The 17,672-nt window shown below is 36.9% G+C and overlaps 1 protein-coding gene across 1 annotated transcript in view; it reads right to left on the bottom strand.

The window, feature by feature from the left end:
* Positions 1 to 15,879: 15,879 nt before the first annotated feature.
* Positions 15,880 to 17,672, bottom strand: part of LOC118477850 — a 5,338-nt gene continuing 3,545 nt past the window's right edge. Inside the window, exon 3 of the mRNA XM_035970316.1 lies at positions 15,880 to 17,001. Within this exon, the coding sequence (XP_035826209.1) occupies positions 16,804 to 17,001 (198 nt within the window). The 3' untranslated portion in view covers positions 15,880 to 16,803. The remainder of the gene's footprint in view (positions 17,002 to 17,672) is intronic.

Here is a 17,672-nt window from a genome sequence, read left to right as displayed (position 1 = left end):
CGATGCAACGTCAGCTGAGATATCGGTGCTGTTGTGACACGATGGAGAGCCAGGTTACCGCCAGGGCTCAAGCTCAAAGGGTTAATATCTGTCTGTAAAGTAAGAGTTTTACGGCACTTGCAACATACAGTATAACACGGATAGGTCGAACACAGAAGACTCGAAATGACGCATTCGTCGAATTGTGCCTGCGGTCCCGGTTTTTTCGATTTTTGTTTTGTTTTGTTGTTGTTGTTGTTGTTGCTGGGTTTTTTGTTTGTTGTTGTTGTTTTTTTTGGTAACATATCCCTCGAACTACCAAAGCCGGTCCCGGCGAATTCGAGCTATCTGTGTTATACTGTGATAAGGTCATACAGTCGACTACGGATGAGTTGATGTCGTCGGTGGAGTGGGGGGGAAAAATCAGCTCATCCAAAATTCCACTGAACTTTTGGAACCTGTAAAAGTGTAAAGAGGAGGTGCTGGGACCCGAAATAATTACCAACTTAGCCGAAGATCAACTCGAGCGGAGTCGACTCTATATTAATAAGTGTCGTAAATAAGAGGTGTTACAAGAGACTAACAAATACAAAGAAGGAGGAAGAGAGATCAGGACAATAAATGTTTGAGACGAAAGGAGGAGCGACAGCTTTGATGAACGGATAATTATAAACAAACAAAGCTATTGTTACATTTACCATAAACATATTATGATAATTTCTTTTCTGTTTTGACGGATGGTTGGTGGGGCACAATTTGCGTAGTCTGCTCATTCTTCCAATGAAATTAAAATATCCATTGTCCTTATCGGACGCCTTATCCCTCCTCGTGTTTGTTTGTTTTGTTGGGGGGGGGGGGGAGGTGTTAGTTTTTGTTTGTTTGGGGTTTTTATTTTTTGTTTCGTTTGTTTTTGTTTGTTTTTTGTTTTCGGGTTGCTGTTATTTTGTATGTTACTTTCTAGCACCCATAACTTTCGAACAACTTATATCATGACTTAATTGTAGTATCGCATGTGCCGTAATACTCGTACTGAAACTAAAACCTAAAAGCCCCCAGAACATATTTAATAGGTTCTCGATTGAGATCGTCGTGTGTGTGTGTGTGTGTGTGTGTGTGTGTGTGTGTGTGAGGAGGGGGTGGGGTGGGCGTAACTGAGCGGTTTGGGGGATCAATTTTTTCCCCACAACTACTGAGCACCCTTGTTTGAGTTTTAGCAAGAATTTTACGGCACAAGTAACACAATTAGGTCATATAAGTGTCAGAGATAAGAGGTATTACAACACACACTCACACACAAAAGGAGGAGAGAATAAACGACGATTGATGCTTGGTAGGAAAAGACAAGTACACCACACCAGAGCACCCGCCATCACCCTCCAATGGGGTCATATAAGTTTCGAAGATGACAGGTGTTACAAGAGAGTAATAAACACAAACAAAAGGAGGAGATATAAGGATGAAAAATATGGTTAATAGGAAAGAAGAAGCAAACCACATCAGAGCACACGCCAACCACCCACCCGAGAATCCTTGAAGGACAAAAAGGAAGACAAGATACAAGATGGAGAACTGGTGTTTTCTTATCTATGTTACCACCAGGGTTGGAGATTTTTTAAATTTAAATCAAGATTTTTTAAATTTAAATCGGATTTTTTTGATTTTTTAAATTTGTTTTAAAATGTCGACACAGTTTGGGATTTTTGGTGGCTAAAAGTAAGCTCTTTTAGCGCAAAATGCATTGTCTTTATTTTAACTAATGATTAATTTAAGCAACTGCAATTTTAGAAAGCCTTATTCTGCTATATATCAGTGAATTATGGCTACAGACAAAAAATGAAGAAAATGTCAGTCTAAAAGGAAGGGTGGGGGGGGGGGGGATAATTATGCATAGATAAACTTGCATTTTATTACAGTGTGTGTGTGTGTGCGCGCGCTTGTGTTTGTCTAAAAAGAAAAAGAAAATGCTAATTTCAATTATGAAAAAAAAGTAAATTGAATATATACAGTATTATTTTACTACTTACAGTGATAGGGGGGAAAACAGACTTTTAAGCATGATTATAATTTTAGTCTACTAAACCTTATATCTGTTTTTTTTTAAACCAAGGAAAGGAATTCTGAATGTTTGAAGATGTAAAAACAGAATACATTTTTAAAAAGTGATTTAAATCACTGAGTTTTATTTTTAAAATCAAGTTGATTTAAATTTTTTAAAATCATGATTTAAATCGACCCAACCCTGGTTTTCAATTATGAAAAAAAAGTAAATTGAGTACTGTATTATTTTACAGTGACACTGTTTTATAAAACCAAGGAAAGGAATTCTGAATGTTTAAAGATGTAAAAACTGAATACATTTTTTTAAAGTGATTTAAATCACTGAGTTTTATTATTAAAATCAAGTTGATTAAATTTTTTTTTTAATCAACTGATTTAAATCAACCCAAGCCTGGTTTTCAATTATGAAAAAAAAGTAAATTGAGAACTGTATTATTTTACAGTGACAGGGGGGGAAGCAGACTTTCAAGCATGATTATATTAGTCTACTAAACCTTATATCTGTTTAATAAAACCAAGGAAAGGAATTCTGAATGTTTAAATATGTAAAAACTGAATACATTTTTTAAAAAGTGATTTAAATCACTGATTTTTATTTTAAAAATCAAGTTGATTAAAATAAAAAAATCAACTGATTTAAATCAACCCAGCTCTGATTTCAATTATGGAAAAAAGGAAATTGAATACTGTATTATTTTACAGTGAAAGGGGGGAAAGCAGATTTTTAAGCATGATTATATTAGTCTACTAAACCTTATATTTGTTTTATGAAACCAAGGAAAGGAATTCTGAATGTTGAAATGTGTAAAAACTGAACAAAAATAAAAAATTTTAAAACTGATTTAAATCACTGATTTTTATTTAAAAAATCAAGTTGATTTAAATTTAAAAAATCAACTGATTTAAATCAACCTGATTTAAATCAACCCAACCCTGGTCACCACTACGGAGGCAGTTGTTAGTTCGTCACTATCACCATACAATTATTGCTTACGTCATTATTTCCCCTGCATTTCAAGTATTGGTGCAGTACGAATGAGTCACTTTTTTGTATTCTCAAAATAGCACGGTTGTTTCATGTACTAAAAAATCGAATTATTGAGACATCTATACGTCTGCTTAACCCTATCCGTACAACGTGTTTTACTATCGTATCCATAAGACGTGAGGAACTCTGAGCCCCCACTTTCCAAAGAGGAAATTTACTCGTTATTCCGATCCGTACGCTTTGCATAGCAGCAGTCTGTCAAAATGATTTTTTGAGAAATACGGTACAGAAAGTTTCAAAGAGATCTTCGGACTAGAAGTATTTTAAAAAGTGAAGAATACAACCCCTGGGGTACAAAATGACCCCAGGGCGTACGGATAGGGTCAAGTCACAAGATTAAGGGCGCTCCGTTACCCCTGTTGAATGGCAGCATGCTGGACTCTGAGGGAGATGGTCCTATTCCGAATCCCAGACTGGGTGTCCTTTATTTTATTAAATTTGTAGAGGTTTTACGTCGCTAGCAATTTAACTGCATAAGGTCATTTGAGCGCCAGAAGATTAGAGGTGTTACAAGATAGTAACACATAAAAAAGAAGGAGGGGAGATCAGGACGATAAATGTTTGATAAGAAAGAAGAAGCAAACCACACCAGAGCACCCGCCAACCATCCACTAGGTGTTCTTGAATCCGAGTCGTTTTGTGGAGTTTTCAAAGCTCCCAGCCCATTTGACCCGTTCCTATCGGAGACCGACGTTAAATTCGGAGGTCCTGCCTCTTTAGTAACTCAATAGTGTTGACAGGGGTGTTATTAAATCCATACACTTACTTTATTTACTGAGATTGGCTTTAAGTTTAGTTTTAGTGAGAGTTTTGCGACACTTGCAAAACAATAAGATCATATAAGTGCCGAAGAATAGATGTGTTACAAGAGAGTAACATACACAAAAAAGGAGGAGGAGAGATAAGGACGATAGATGTTCGACAGGAGAGAAGGAGCAAACTACACAAGAGAGCCCGCCAACCACCCACTTGGCTTTAGGTAAGCAGTGTATTTTAAATATTTCCCCAACAATTGAAAGTGATCTAAGCGTTTATGTTGTGACCACTCACAGTGCATGTACTAATAATAACAAAAACAACAACAACAACAACAATAATAATAATAATAATAATAATAATAATAATAATAATAATAATAACACACCATAGTGCAACTTGATACAACAACCAAAAACACAAAAATCGCTGCAGATGTTTGTTTTTTTATTATTGTACTGTGGCACAAATGGTGCTGCAGATTGAACCTGCAGTTGACCTTGACATGTTACAAAATGAAAAGTAGGTCATAATAAATCACACAAACACGGTGAATCCCACCAAAGTCCAAATGCAAACATTATAATAATCATAATATTATTTATTATCGTGTAACATACAGCAAGTTTACAAAGTAGTACATTGCACAACGCAGTCTATCTCCAACATCGTTATTATAGATCATGAATTAACTCTTGACTGCTGTAGTATCTTGTAGAATTATGGCGCTTGAACCACCAACCTGCCAGTGCCGATATTGGTTTTAAAACAAGCAAAAAACCCCCACATACGCCATGTACATGAAGCAAGTCGAATAGTCTAGGTGGCAGTGTATGCCATTTTCAGCCTGGGAGAAATGGCACCCTAGTCATGGGTGATTTAGTAATTTTGGTGGGCGTTGGGGATAGCTCAGGTAGTGACGAGGGGTTATTTTACGTCATGTTTGGTAATGTGATGTACATATAGGCCTATGGGTGAATGGTACGAAAATGTAATCCTCTTTGAAGGTGGTAAAAATGGGCGCTGGTCTATGCTGTTCATACTTCTTACACACATAACAATTTAAGGGCCCAAATAGAAAAATCTTTTTGTTACTGGACCAAGACTTTTTTTTGTTTTAATACACTGGCGATTTTAAAAAAGGTATCACCTTTTTATTGTGTATCCTATCAAATCCAGTCCTTTGAGTCTTTATGCTTTTCTTTCACATGAGTAATCCTTAGTACATGTACGTACCCTAAAAAGTAAGCCATGTTATAAAGATATCATTTTGGTGCCTCAATTAGTGTTCACAGCACCAAAGTCCAAAAATAGAAAATGGGCATTTTTTCTTCCTACCATGTTGTGGATTTTTTCCTTTTTAAAATCATTTTTTAAATGAAGTATAAATCTTTGTTTACCAAAAGCCTCAATAACATTGGAACATTTTCACCCAAAAAAGATAATAGGGTTAACACAAGATCAGAGATATAGAGCCAGCAGCTTTCTCTGTGCTTTTCTGCTGTTGCCAGGAGAGTCAACTTCTGTTTTTCTGTGGACGTTGAAGGTCCTGACAACAGCAGAAGAAGCACGCGGAGCATGCTAATGGCTCAATTTCTTCTGGTCTGGAAAAAAAACGTCTTTCTTGGGTTACAATGATCAACTATTATTGCAGCTTTTAAAGTCTCGAAATCGTTATTTAAAAGAAATATCATTAATACAATAAATACGAGTACAAGTATTCAGTTCTAAAATATATTTCGAAACTGGTTGTTAGAAAAAATTTAACTCAAAATCACTTGTTCAGAAACCTGCTCAAACTGTACTAAGCCCAGAAAGCAACATTTTTCAGGGGGGACACGGTTTTATTCTTTTAACAATTGTATCAACATTATGAGCTTTTTTTTTCTAATTAATTTTTCGGGAGTTTTTTTGTTTTTTGTTTGGTTGGGGGGGGGGGGGGGGGGGGTTCAATGGTTTCAAACTATTTTCAATATCTACAATTTGAATTTAGACATAATATTTCTTGAGCACATATAGAGCCGATACTACAAATATAAAAACTGCAAATTTTAACATTTTTAATTTTTGGGCTTATAGTACGTCTGAATGACTTGTTGTCTTTTAGAAGATGTTTATTTATAGCCATGGACACGAAAAAAAATAACGGAAAACACGGGGAGGATGAGAAGTCTTCAGACCTCGGACCTTTGGCTCCCGTCCTACACGAGTGGGGATGGATCTCTCTCTCTCTCTCTCTCTCTCTCTCTCTCTCTCTCTCTCTCTCTCTCTCTCTCTCTCTCTCTCTCCTTCTCTCGCACATTCACCGTCCAGTTGCTCCAAATTCAAGCTCACACTCACACCATAATTATTCTTGAGAATGTATACACAATTTTTTCGTCAGCAGTAAAAAATTTGCATGATTCATATCTTTCATAACTACAGCTTAATGAGCAACACACACATAAATATTATAGAAATGCAACAAAGCAGAAAAAACAACAACAATATGTCTAATGAATACCGGTACATGAATTATATCATTATTATTCAGACATGTATTTTATAGTCGGCTCAATCAATCAAAACGTCATACTACAGTTTAGTAAGAGGGGCTCTATTTAGTTCATTCTTGGTGTAGATAATCCTCAACACTCATTCTCTTCTCCCCCCCCTCCCCCCCTTCCTCCAAAAAGGGGGAAAAATTATTGAAAAGAAAAGGACAATGCGTTTTTTGTTGTTGTTTTTTTTTCTACAACAGTGTGAGGAAGTGAGTGAACTGGTAATAAGTAGTATTCTGTGAAGGTACAGTGCTAGGTATACTTGATTTCACATACTGAATCGGATTAAACTTGAGATAAGGACTTTTTTTCACCCTTGTAATCCGGCTGAATCTGAACCAGATATCTAAGGTACATGTAGTTATTAATTTATTTTTTTTCAAAGCAGATGATTCAAATATCAGGATAGCTTAAAAAGTAAATCTATTTGCCCCAGCACCTCTACCCTGCATGCAGGTGACTGAAGGATACTACAGGTGGGCCTGACTTCTTTTCTCTCCCTCTGTCACTTTTCGTCTGTTTATCTTACTTTTTTACAGCACTAAATGACCATTATTGGGTTGATGTGCTTCTCTTTAGGCCCTACTCAAACAAACCCTTCTCCTCCCCATCATCATCCAATTATATTTTTACTTACTGAAGTCCTATGTGATTACTGAAGTCATATGTGATTACTGAAGTCCTATGTGATTACTTAAGTCCTATGTGATTACTTAAGTCCTATGTGATTACTTAAGTCCTATGTGATTACTGAAGTCCTATGTGATTACTTAAGTCCTATGGGATTTAAATTATGTAGATAAGGACGCAAAAAACGTACCATACAGTCGCACAATCAAGTCCAAGCACGTCACACTATAGAAACTTTCCGTCTCTCCAAAGAGAAGAGACATGCAGATCTACATAGGGCCTATCTTTGTATTATGTACATTCCCCAGCAGCCCAAGTCCCCAATATACACATACCATTTAGTAGTTCCAGGACCTGAGAAAGTTTCTAGTGGAATGGTCAGTTCACATATTTACCATAACAAAAGTAAAGAGTTCCGGACATTTCATCAGTACTACATTGTAAAAGTCACCTAAAATGTAACATTCGCGTCAAAACATTTAAAATACAAAACTGACCGAATCAAACTGTATACAGTGTGGCATGCACATGCACACTTGCACATAGCGAAATGCACAGAGCAAACAGATTTTCAGGTCCAGAATTTCTTTACTCCTGTACCAGATATTCTTTGTACTTAAAACACGTGTACATAGCGAAATTTGTACATAATGCTATGTGCATGCTAGACTGTATGCCTCAGTGTATACAATGTCGCAAAGTGAAGTTATATCAAATATGTATTATACTCTTAACGTGTAACTGGAAGAAACAGATCTGCTCTCTTTTCATTCTATAACCATTGCCGAGGTCTACCTGTGAATCTTCAATAAAAAGAAGCGATTTTCCTGTGGTAAAGATTATAATTGACGTGTAAGTGTAAGTCGCGACAGTTAAAGACCAACAAAACACATTTAATGTGGCCAGTGATAGATATCTAACCCTGAGCCTGTATAACCATAAAGGGAAAATGAAAACTGATCTTTGTCACAAGTCTAAACCCTGTATAATTTGGCAGACCTTCAACTAAATCAGAAACATTAAGTAGACTTTCAATTAAACAGTAAAAAAAGGGAGAAGAAATATGGATGTTAGATGTTTGAGGGAAAAGAAAAAGTAAACTACACCAGAGCGCCCGAAACCCACAAACAATTCACATTGAAATGTTGCAACAACAAAAAAACAACTATTTCAACCACAAAAAAATACAACCCCCCCAACAGTTACGCAGTAGGAGCATAACACCATCAATATGTGCATATGGTGAAATGGTATATATGTTTAACACTATTAGGTTACTTAAGAGGCGGGACCTCAGAGTTCAACGTCCATCTCCGAAGCGTCCAAGCCAACTAGAAAATGTGTGTAAAGTGCCTTTCCCAAGGACACAACATCGGAACCAGCTGACACTCGAATCGCCTAACCCCTCAATCTCACAATTGCAGATCCAGTAGCCAAACCACTAAGCCACCGACGCCACTTACGAGTGTAGGGAAAGGAATGAGACTAACGCAAAACACTGCAAAGGACAAACTCTTCAACAGATCAAAAGACCCACAGTGCGACCATACATTGTACAAATGTATTTTGACAAATACAACACCCCCTGATATGAAGAAGGCATAAACTCTAAGTATACGGCACACTAGTCAAGCTAGCACATGGCATCGCTCGGTTGTAAGCCACACACTGTTTCAACAAATTCCCCTGTTCTCTCAACTATAACACTAAAAATATCACAAATAAACAGTTTGGTGCATGAGACATCAGCACGGTACATTTCATTCATTTAAAATATATTTTCAAAAATATGAAGCAACAACACATGCAAGGCTGCCATAACAAAACACACAAGAAAAGAGTGAAGTGAATAGGTGCTTTCATTAATGAGATAAGAAGAACAATGGTGAAAGAGGACAAGGGGGTTGACAACAAGACAGTCAGTCACACAGACTTTCACAACCTACATTCCACCTATTCTCCAGCTTAAAGTTTGACTTCGTCATTAAAAAAAAAAAAAACCAAAAAATCTAATGCCACTAAATACTGTAAATTCATGCAATTCTATATATAACATACAAATTGGTTTTCAGTGCTGCTGGTATCTCTGAAAGTAGAGTTTTTGTTTTCAACCTGAACAAGTACGAACTCCTGCATCAGAAACTAATCTAGTTTCATCCCCTGTCCATTTACTGGACCTCTATTCTAGAAGTATGATAGCAAAGCTTTCTTGGAAGTCTTACTCAAGCTTATAATTAAGTAGGTTATATACAGATTATAATAAAATATAATGCACAGTCTAGCATGTACATAGCAAATATGCCCATAGCGAAACACACACACAGCTAACAGATTTCAGGTCCCAAATTTGTATTCTTTTATACTAAGAATGACATGTACATGGCGAAATTTTTACATAATGAAAAGATTTTGACCTCTTACCAGTTTCGCAACATTTATACCTGACTGTGCATATATTAAACTATAATACCATTTCATATTTTTATTACTTATCATTTTGCTGGGAAACACATACTGCTGTGAATGAAAAACTATAAATGTCCTCAATAAGGTAAACGTCCAAGTTTGAAGATTTCAGGCCAGTAATATTTTCTAAAGTGTATTTCAATGGTTGGATCCCTTCAACTATAAATTTTTTTTGGTTCTTGAGAGAGAGAGAGAGAGAGAGAGAGAGAGAGAGAGAGAGAGAGAGAGAGAGAGAGAGAGAGAGAGAGAGAGAGAGAGAGAGAGAGAGAGAGAGAGAGAGAGAGAGAGAGAGAAACTTATTATACCAGTACAATACTTCAACAGACTTGTCAGTTTTTTAGATCCAGTTCACCACCTAATAGACAGTAGGATGTTAAGAATCCAACTTTTAAAATACTCCAACCAAACAAACCCCCCCCCCCCCCCAAAAAAAAATATACTCCACACATGTCTTTCACCATTTTTCAACATTCCACACTCACAAAGAACTCTCGTTCTTGGACCATTATGTGCTCGAGTTGACTAAACTGATTGTACCAACAAGAACTCAATGAATTTTTTTGCTGTACGGCAAGTGCAGAGATTCATGCGTGTATAACTTGGCAAGAGACTCCTTACTAACCTAAGTGAAGGATTGAATAATAATATACAGTAGAGTCCGCACAAAATCTGTGGTACTACAGGAATTTTTAAAGATTAGTCGAGTTTTCGATTCAGAGAGTATGAACAAATAAACGAAAAATCCATCGGGAATTTAATTTTCTTTCAGTTTACTGCTCTGAATTCAATTAAATCTGTTCGGTTTAAGTGGACTCCACTGTAAACACATATGTATGAAATGTGGCTATGCTTATCTATCATTAACATAAGATAATTTCTCAACTGTTTTTAAGAGCAAAAGAAGTTAATCATCAAAAAATGAAAATGTAATGCATTATCCGGACTCTCCAAAACTCTCAATGAAACATTTCAACTGTGATCTATTATAACAAAATTATTGCTCACAGGACTGTCCAATTATAAGATTTTTCATGACACATGTAAAAAAAGCTTGACCTGGGCGCTACATGATCACAGCATGGCAACTGAAGGGGCACTAAGTTATCAGCGTGTTTACTAAATCATTCCCGGAAAATTCTCTATTATTTGGTGGACATGTGAAGATTTTGGATAAGCTGCAAGTTGGACAGGTTTATTTACAAGCTTTCTTTCACAGTGAGAATTTTCATCACTTGTCCTGAAGGAAGCGCTTCTGGGAGATGGGTAGATCTATACTCATTAGTGATCACTTGGATGCTAAATGAGGTGAATATTTATGTTGTTTACATTGAATTTACACTACAAAAAGTCTTACAGTAATATGATGAGCAAATAATAGGCGCCCAATATCACATCAGCAGTTTAGTCAATGAATTTACTTGTCATCTCTCTAACAGTACATATATTATTGCTTCACTCACAACATCTCATACAAATAGACTGTCAGACATTTAGCAAACCTTAATTGCACACAAGAACCAAAAATGAAACACACGAACTTACAGAAAACAGAACTGCAACAAAAACTAAAACAAGAGCTTACACTGTCACCTAAGGCACAAACTTTTCTTAGAAAGTAAAAGCCAAATGAATATCCAAAAAGAGCAAAAGAGTTCTCCACAATGGCAATAAGATCTAAGTCAAGAAAATTAAAATCTTAAAAAAAACCAAAAGAAATAAACCAACCCATTAAAAAAGTCAGATGAAAAACAACTGACAGTTTTAGACAAAAATCTGGTCAAACTCTCATCACAAGACATGACACAAGATGAAGAACGACTGGCAAACTTTGCCTGTTGTGACCCACGCAGAAAGTTAAAAAATAGCATCTTAAAACTCCATTCACAGTAATATGAAATTTTACAAAAATATAAATCTTTTCAGGGATGCAGCATCTCTGCCCTCAAGTGGCGTGACCCAGATGTTGGAGCCACCCTCTGACTTTGGTCAAGTAACAATCAGCAGTTACCAGGCAAAATGGACGCAATGATCACAGATTCATAAGTTGCACAATTCAAGGTAAATATTAAACGAAAAAAAAAAATGTATAAAAGATGTTTCACTTTGGTGTCAACTGTTCTGTAGCCATGAAGTAAGGGAAAACCAGTACAAAAACTGTTTTTAGTGCAAAGACAACGGGACAGTGAACATGGTGAGATCCATTATAAAATGTGTAAAGTATGCAGAGAACAGAACTTCTGACTGCAAGAGAAAATACACATTTTATTCTAACGTTTCATTGCCTCTTGAGTCAAAGCCGTGATATTGAGGGTTGAATTTTGAACACTCTATAGGCAAACAAGGCTACGTGATGGACTGAGGTTTGAACAATGTTGGTTTGTTTATGGCCTTAAAATTACTCTACCATGGAGTTTCAATCAGAACACTCGGGAGGTGGGGGGGGAATAACACTTTGCAGGAGACTTGTCTTGTAGAGAGGAAATTGAGTGTCTGTCTGGATAACTAAAGTAAGTGATTCAAATAGAAAACATTTTTTTCATTTAGCAGGAAACATACTATCTTTAAAATTATGAAAGAACCAATAAAGAACATTTCAGAGAATTCATTCCTTTGGATTCAAAGCATCACGTCAGGTGGAGAGCTACACTGGGTATTACATGACTTTCATTTCACAGCCCAAGCCTTTGTACAGGTAATTCCATTAGCATAAGCTCTGCTCAGAGGTACTCACCCGATATTCACTTTGGCCTACCACCATATCAGCCTTCTTTCAATTTCTTCACTGTAATACATGCACATTGTACAGCGTATTTAGACTGAAATTTTCACCTTGCAAAGGCCTATTTGCAGCTGGTAGAGCCTTAAATTCATACATGTATTCTATATACCGAAAAATATTCTCCCAAGGGACACATCAGGATTATTAAAACAGAGCTTCTTCTTCTTCCTCGTTCCCAATGACAGCAGCTAGACAGTCAGTCCGATGTCATGCACAAACTGTGCAGAGCAACAAGGACATCAAAAGATAAAAGTGTCTCCCACTGAGATATGCAAGATCAGATGTGACCTCTTTTTCAAAGAGATTTTACTCTTTATATGGACATAGCTAACATGCATAACTGATCAGTAGAAGACTGAAGGGAATATACGGCACATTTCAAACCATCATACACAAATCAGGAATACGAAATCGCATTTCACAGTATTCTTGTTGATGCCTGCCTTTTTAAAGTTTCAGACAAAGAAAACAAGAACTGAAAAATCTGAAAACAACAAAAACTTACCGCTTCTTGATTTAAAGTGCCCCAAAGCAGATTGTCTTCAAGCATTGTTGAATGACCAGAACTGCCTTACTAGTTCCTCCACACACAAAAAAGTCAACCATTCCTTCGCAAACACATATCATTACATTCAAAATATAAATTGGAATAAGTGGATACATTATAAATAAAACTCATTCGTGTAAAAAGCATTGTAAATATAGAGCTTTGAACAAAAATATTGAAAAAATAATCAATTGTGTCATGTTAAACAGTACAAGGCAAACAGCTTTCAGAGTATGTACATAAATGATGTCATGGACCAGAAAACGAAATATTTAGCTTTTGTTTCAACAAAACCATACATTTAACAAAAAGACAGGAACATTTCAGCAAAGAAAAGATTGCTTTGCCTTTTTTTTGTTTTGTTATAAAACAATACCCATCTAAAATTGGAACAAGTTGAAAGGAATGTTTCAATACCAAAAGGAATGTAAGCAAACACTTAGATGTACAAAATAACAGAGATGAGTCTAAAGATTTGCTGGTGGCTGAGTAAAGGCTCTTTAACACTTACAGTAGCGAAGGCTCAAAATAGAGAAAAACCCTCAAGTACCACACCAGTTTAGGATGCTGAAGTCGTAGTAGAATCTTTTTAAATTTAAAAAACCTTGGCAGCCCAAGTAACAAGCTTTAAAAATTCAGAGAGGTTTATCAACCATTCAGTTATCATATAGAGTGACTTCCTTTGGTATTTACTTCAGTGAAGTGTGTCCATTCGTTGTTTAATTATGTTTAGTGTGCCTGGTTACATTGGCGACTAAAGTCATCAGTGGTAGAGAGCGCATACTAAGGCCTGGAGACCTAAGTTGTCGACGGTACTGTAAGTGTTAAAGGGTCTGTCACACTTTCAAAAGACTCAAATCCTATTGAAAGGAGCTGAACAAAAATTCTGGTCAAAAGTCAAATATGAAAGGCTGCATTTAGGAATGTTATTTGTAATTTTTTAATTTTTAAAAATGTAGATGTTTTTATGCCCCATCAAGAAAATTTAGATTACAATGTATAATTAGAAGGCAGGCTTCAACATTGCCTGTCAGGGCCAACCTGGGTGAGGAAAAAATGCACTCTTACTATCAGTAACTGTCAAACCCAAAACCACCCCCCTTGTCTGCCGATCCGATGCCCACCGCCTCATTGATACGCCCCCCCCCCTTCCACCTTCTCTCCCATACAATAATGTAACAGATATTTTGGATCTACCACGAACTACAAACTTTAAAAAATTGTTAGAGATTTGTGTCATGAGCGTGACAATACAAAACGTTCGGTTTAGAGTGAGACTGACCCCGTTTACTCCCACACATGCACGCAGCAAATCTCTAGACAAGCAGCTAGAAAACTCGGTAAAACTCAGGAAATACCACCAGATCCAGACATAGTTCCCCCCCCCCCCCCCCAACACTTCATTACACGTACAAAGGCTAGAGCAAGAGTGAATAAATAAAGCATTGTTGGGTTCCTAAGAGGCAACATTCCACATGGTTTTACTGCGCTTTGTTCATGAAATCTTCCTGAGTTTGCATAGGTGAGAGATCAGAGGCCTCAAAGGTACAAGCATGTGTCCAGTTTCATAAGAATGCTTTACACTCAACAAGGGCATACAGATATATACAAAACAAAACAAAAACAGCAAGTATCACGGGTCAGGTCTAGATCTTAAGAGTACATACATCAATAACAAAAGTACCACTCCCAAACACGATTTCGGGCATTGCCACTCCACTAAGTAGGTCGCAGACAGTAATGGATATTCTTTTCAGCTCTAACACAAAAAGGTTGACAATACAGCATTAATGACCTCATTCTCTCCTCACTTCTTCTCCACCTCTACAGTCACAAAACAAATACCTGGTCATTTTGTAACAACAGCTTTTGATTGTCCTCATTAAAAAAAAAAAAAGTTTTTCTTTTTTTTAAATTCAACACTTTTTACTTAATTATGAAAACAGACGAATGATTAAGAAAAGGATGGGGGGAGGGGTGGGGGGTGGGGGGGTGGAGGGAGAATCTTGAGAAGGAACAGATGGACAACACTGAAATAAAAAGCGTTTAAAAAATGATGTCTCAAAAACTTGCATAGGGCTTAAGGGAACAGTTAGAAGACAAGCTTCATATTACTCGTACCTTGGAAAATATTTCAGCTGCTTTTTAAAATCAAAACTGAGATAGTGTGTAGCTTCACTGACACTACCTATGTTTCGTTTCTCAGTGGAATAATCACAAAGCTGTCCCCGTCGTTTTATGCAAGAAAAATTCTGAAATTATGCAAACTGAGCCCAAAAATAAGAAATTATGCGATTTTGTCAATTTTAACAAAGAATGATAAAGGAAAATAATTAGAAATTATGCAAAAAATGATCAAACTTTGCTAAATTATGCGGGGTGCCTAAAACCATGGAGAGAGACAAAGGCCAAAGAAGGACAGGAACTTTTGTTCAATATATTTTTCTTAATTCAGGAAATGAATAAATAAAAAAATCGGGCTTCGTCATGGGGACCTATCTATCTTTTTGCAGGTACATGCCAACTTTCAACTCTGTAGCTGTCGTATTTTTATGGGAAAAGTGACACATGTGTTTCCAAGTTGCCAAATATATAATAGATAAATATTTTATCAATAGTGAAGTTTATCAGGACTCTTATTCTCTTCATATTTTTCTAATACCATAAAAAAAAGCTTTTTCTTATTGAGTTCATCTTCTAAATATTATTTCAGAAATAATGAAACAGTCAAGCATCTTATGTAATCTGGCATATCAACACAATATTTGGAAATTTCACCTTACTTGTGGATGTAATCTCCCCTTCATTATTCGTTCACAATGTATCATTACAATGGTTTTTATGTGAGGTGATAATAGGGGGGGGAGAGGGTGTCTTTGAGCAAAACACTTTAGCTAAAGCTAAAAAATAGGGCTATGCACACTGCTGCAACCAGCAGCTGTGCGTCGAATTGAATTATTTTGTAGAGTAATTATTCATTGTTCCTTCTCTACTCAAAAAATGGTTATTATATTTGTATAAACCAAGCTTTCTTTTTAAAAAATATAATGAATTGAGAAATAAAGTGGAAAGTCTGTTTTCTTTTCTTCTTTTTCTTTTAAAACATTTTAGTAAAAGATATACCCCTAGCATGTGGCCACATGAGCAGAAATAGCAGGACACAAGAGGAAAACTATACAACTTATCCAAAACCACTCTTTTTTCCACTCCACTTACAATAATCATTGTGTTGCTCTTTTGCACATCCTTTCCTTTATAGTAAGCAATTAGAGCATTAACACCTCTAAATTAAAACTGCTGTTGTTTGATTTCACTCAGCACGAAGGAGTCGGCTGTCAGAGACAGATTTGTGGTCACCGGAGCAGGAAAACACAGTCTCAGATTGAAGAATCTTTGGTGAAAGTCAGTTCAGGGAGGCGGGTTAAAAAATACAAAACAAACATGAAAAGTTCATCACAGACGGATCAGCACAGCTTCAGGCACAGGAAAGTGTTTGCAAGCAAACCATGGTATATCTCTTTCGTGAAACTCACGGGAGGAGGAAACACCGTCTCAGATACACAGTGCGAGAGCAAGACAATACGAAACAATATTGTTGTTGTTGTTGTTGTTGTAGAACAATATGATAAGACGATATGATATTCTTGTATCTTCTACAACACGACAACAATCTCTGACAAGATGAAACAAAATCAGTGAAGATACAACACAGCATCGCTGACGCTGCGAGATGACATACAACACAGCATCGCTGACGCTGCGAGATGACAGACTCCTCAGGCCTGGTGAAAACAGTATCATTACTAGAAAATAACATCACAGATATAATCAGACAATATCGAGGATGAGGTGGCCCAAGATGATATCGCCGACCCTAATGAACGGCTGACACTTGTGGCCCCAACAAAACGGTATTGTTCTTGTTTCTTCAAGATGACATCACAGATGAGATCACATTATCCCTGATGAGACGAGACGCTATGAGACAATATCGCTGATGCTACGTGATGACAAACTCATCTGACGCTGAGCTCAGGCGTCCTCGCTGGCGCACCATGTGGTCACCCGTCCCAAGATGCTGCGGCCTCATGTCGTCCCCGGGATAATCGTTTTGGTAGCCCCTGTTGACCTCTCCCACTCCTCGCCGCGTCTCACGATTCTTTTGATAGCGGTGCGGAGGTGCTGCAAACTCTGTGGTCTGGAGAGAAAAATCGTTTCAGTGGAAACAACAATCCCACGAGGCTGGTAGCGTTTAGGATAACCAAAGATGACCACACAATTACATATAGTCAAACCTGTCTGAGACACCCACCCATTGTTGAGGAGAGAAGTCCACACCTTAGATAGGGGGTCCTCTTCTTCGACGGTGTCATTATAATAGTGACAAAAATTGATTGGGGGGGGTGTAAAGAGGTCGTTTGTACAGGTGACTGTCTTGGACAGGTTGTTGTTAGAGTAGGTTTTCTGAACATAAGCCCTCCCAGCTTTTTGTTTGTTCTTGTGTATCATATTTGCCTTCCTTCCCTCCTTCCTTCTTCTAAATTGCTCTGTCCTCTCTCTGTGCATTAAACACTGAACCAAAAGCATTATTTTTTTAATGAACTCTTTGCATCTAACTGAGCCATAAACAATACAAAAACAAAACAAAATAGGGAGAGAAACAATACAAGCTCTGTAAACAACAGACAACCAAAAACTGATCGATTGTATGTGGTACAAAATCTGAAAGGTCCAATGAGAAACACAATAATCATCAGCCATGGGCATGAAAGTAGACCTTCTTAAACAAAGAATCATCAAAGGTAAACATAAAGAGAACTTTGTGTGTGTGTGTGTGTGTGTGTGTGTGTGTGTGTGTGTGTGTGTGTG

The sequence above is a fragment of the Aplysia californica genome, unplaced genomic scaffold, assembly GCF_000002075.1.
Source record: "Aplysia californica isolate F4 #8 unplaced genomic scaffold, AplCal3.0 scaffold00252, whole genome shotgun sequence".
Taxonomy (NCBI): domain Eukaryota; kingdom Metazoa; phylum Mollusca; class Gastropoda; order Aplysiida; family Aplysiidae; genus Aplysia; species Aplysia californica.
Note: the sequence above shows the minus strand (reverse complement) of the source record. Positions and strands in the feature narration are given on the sequence as shown.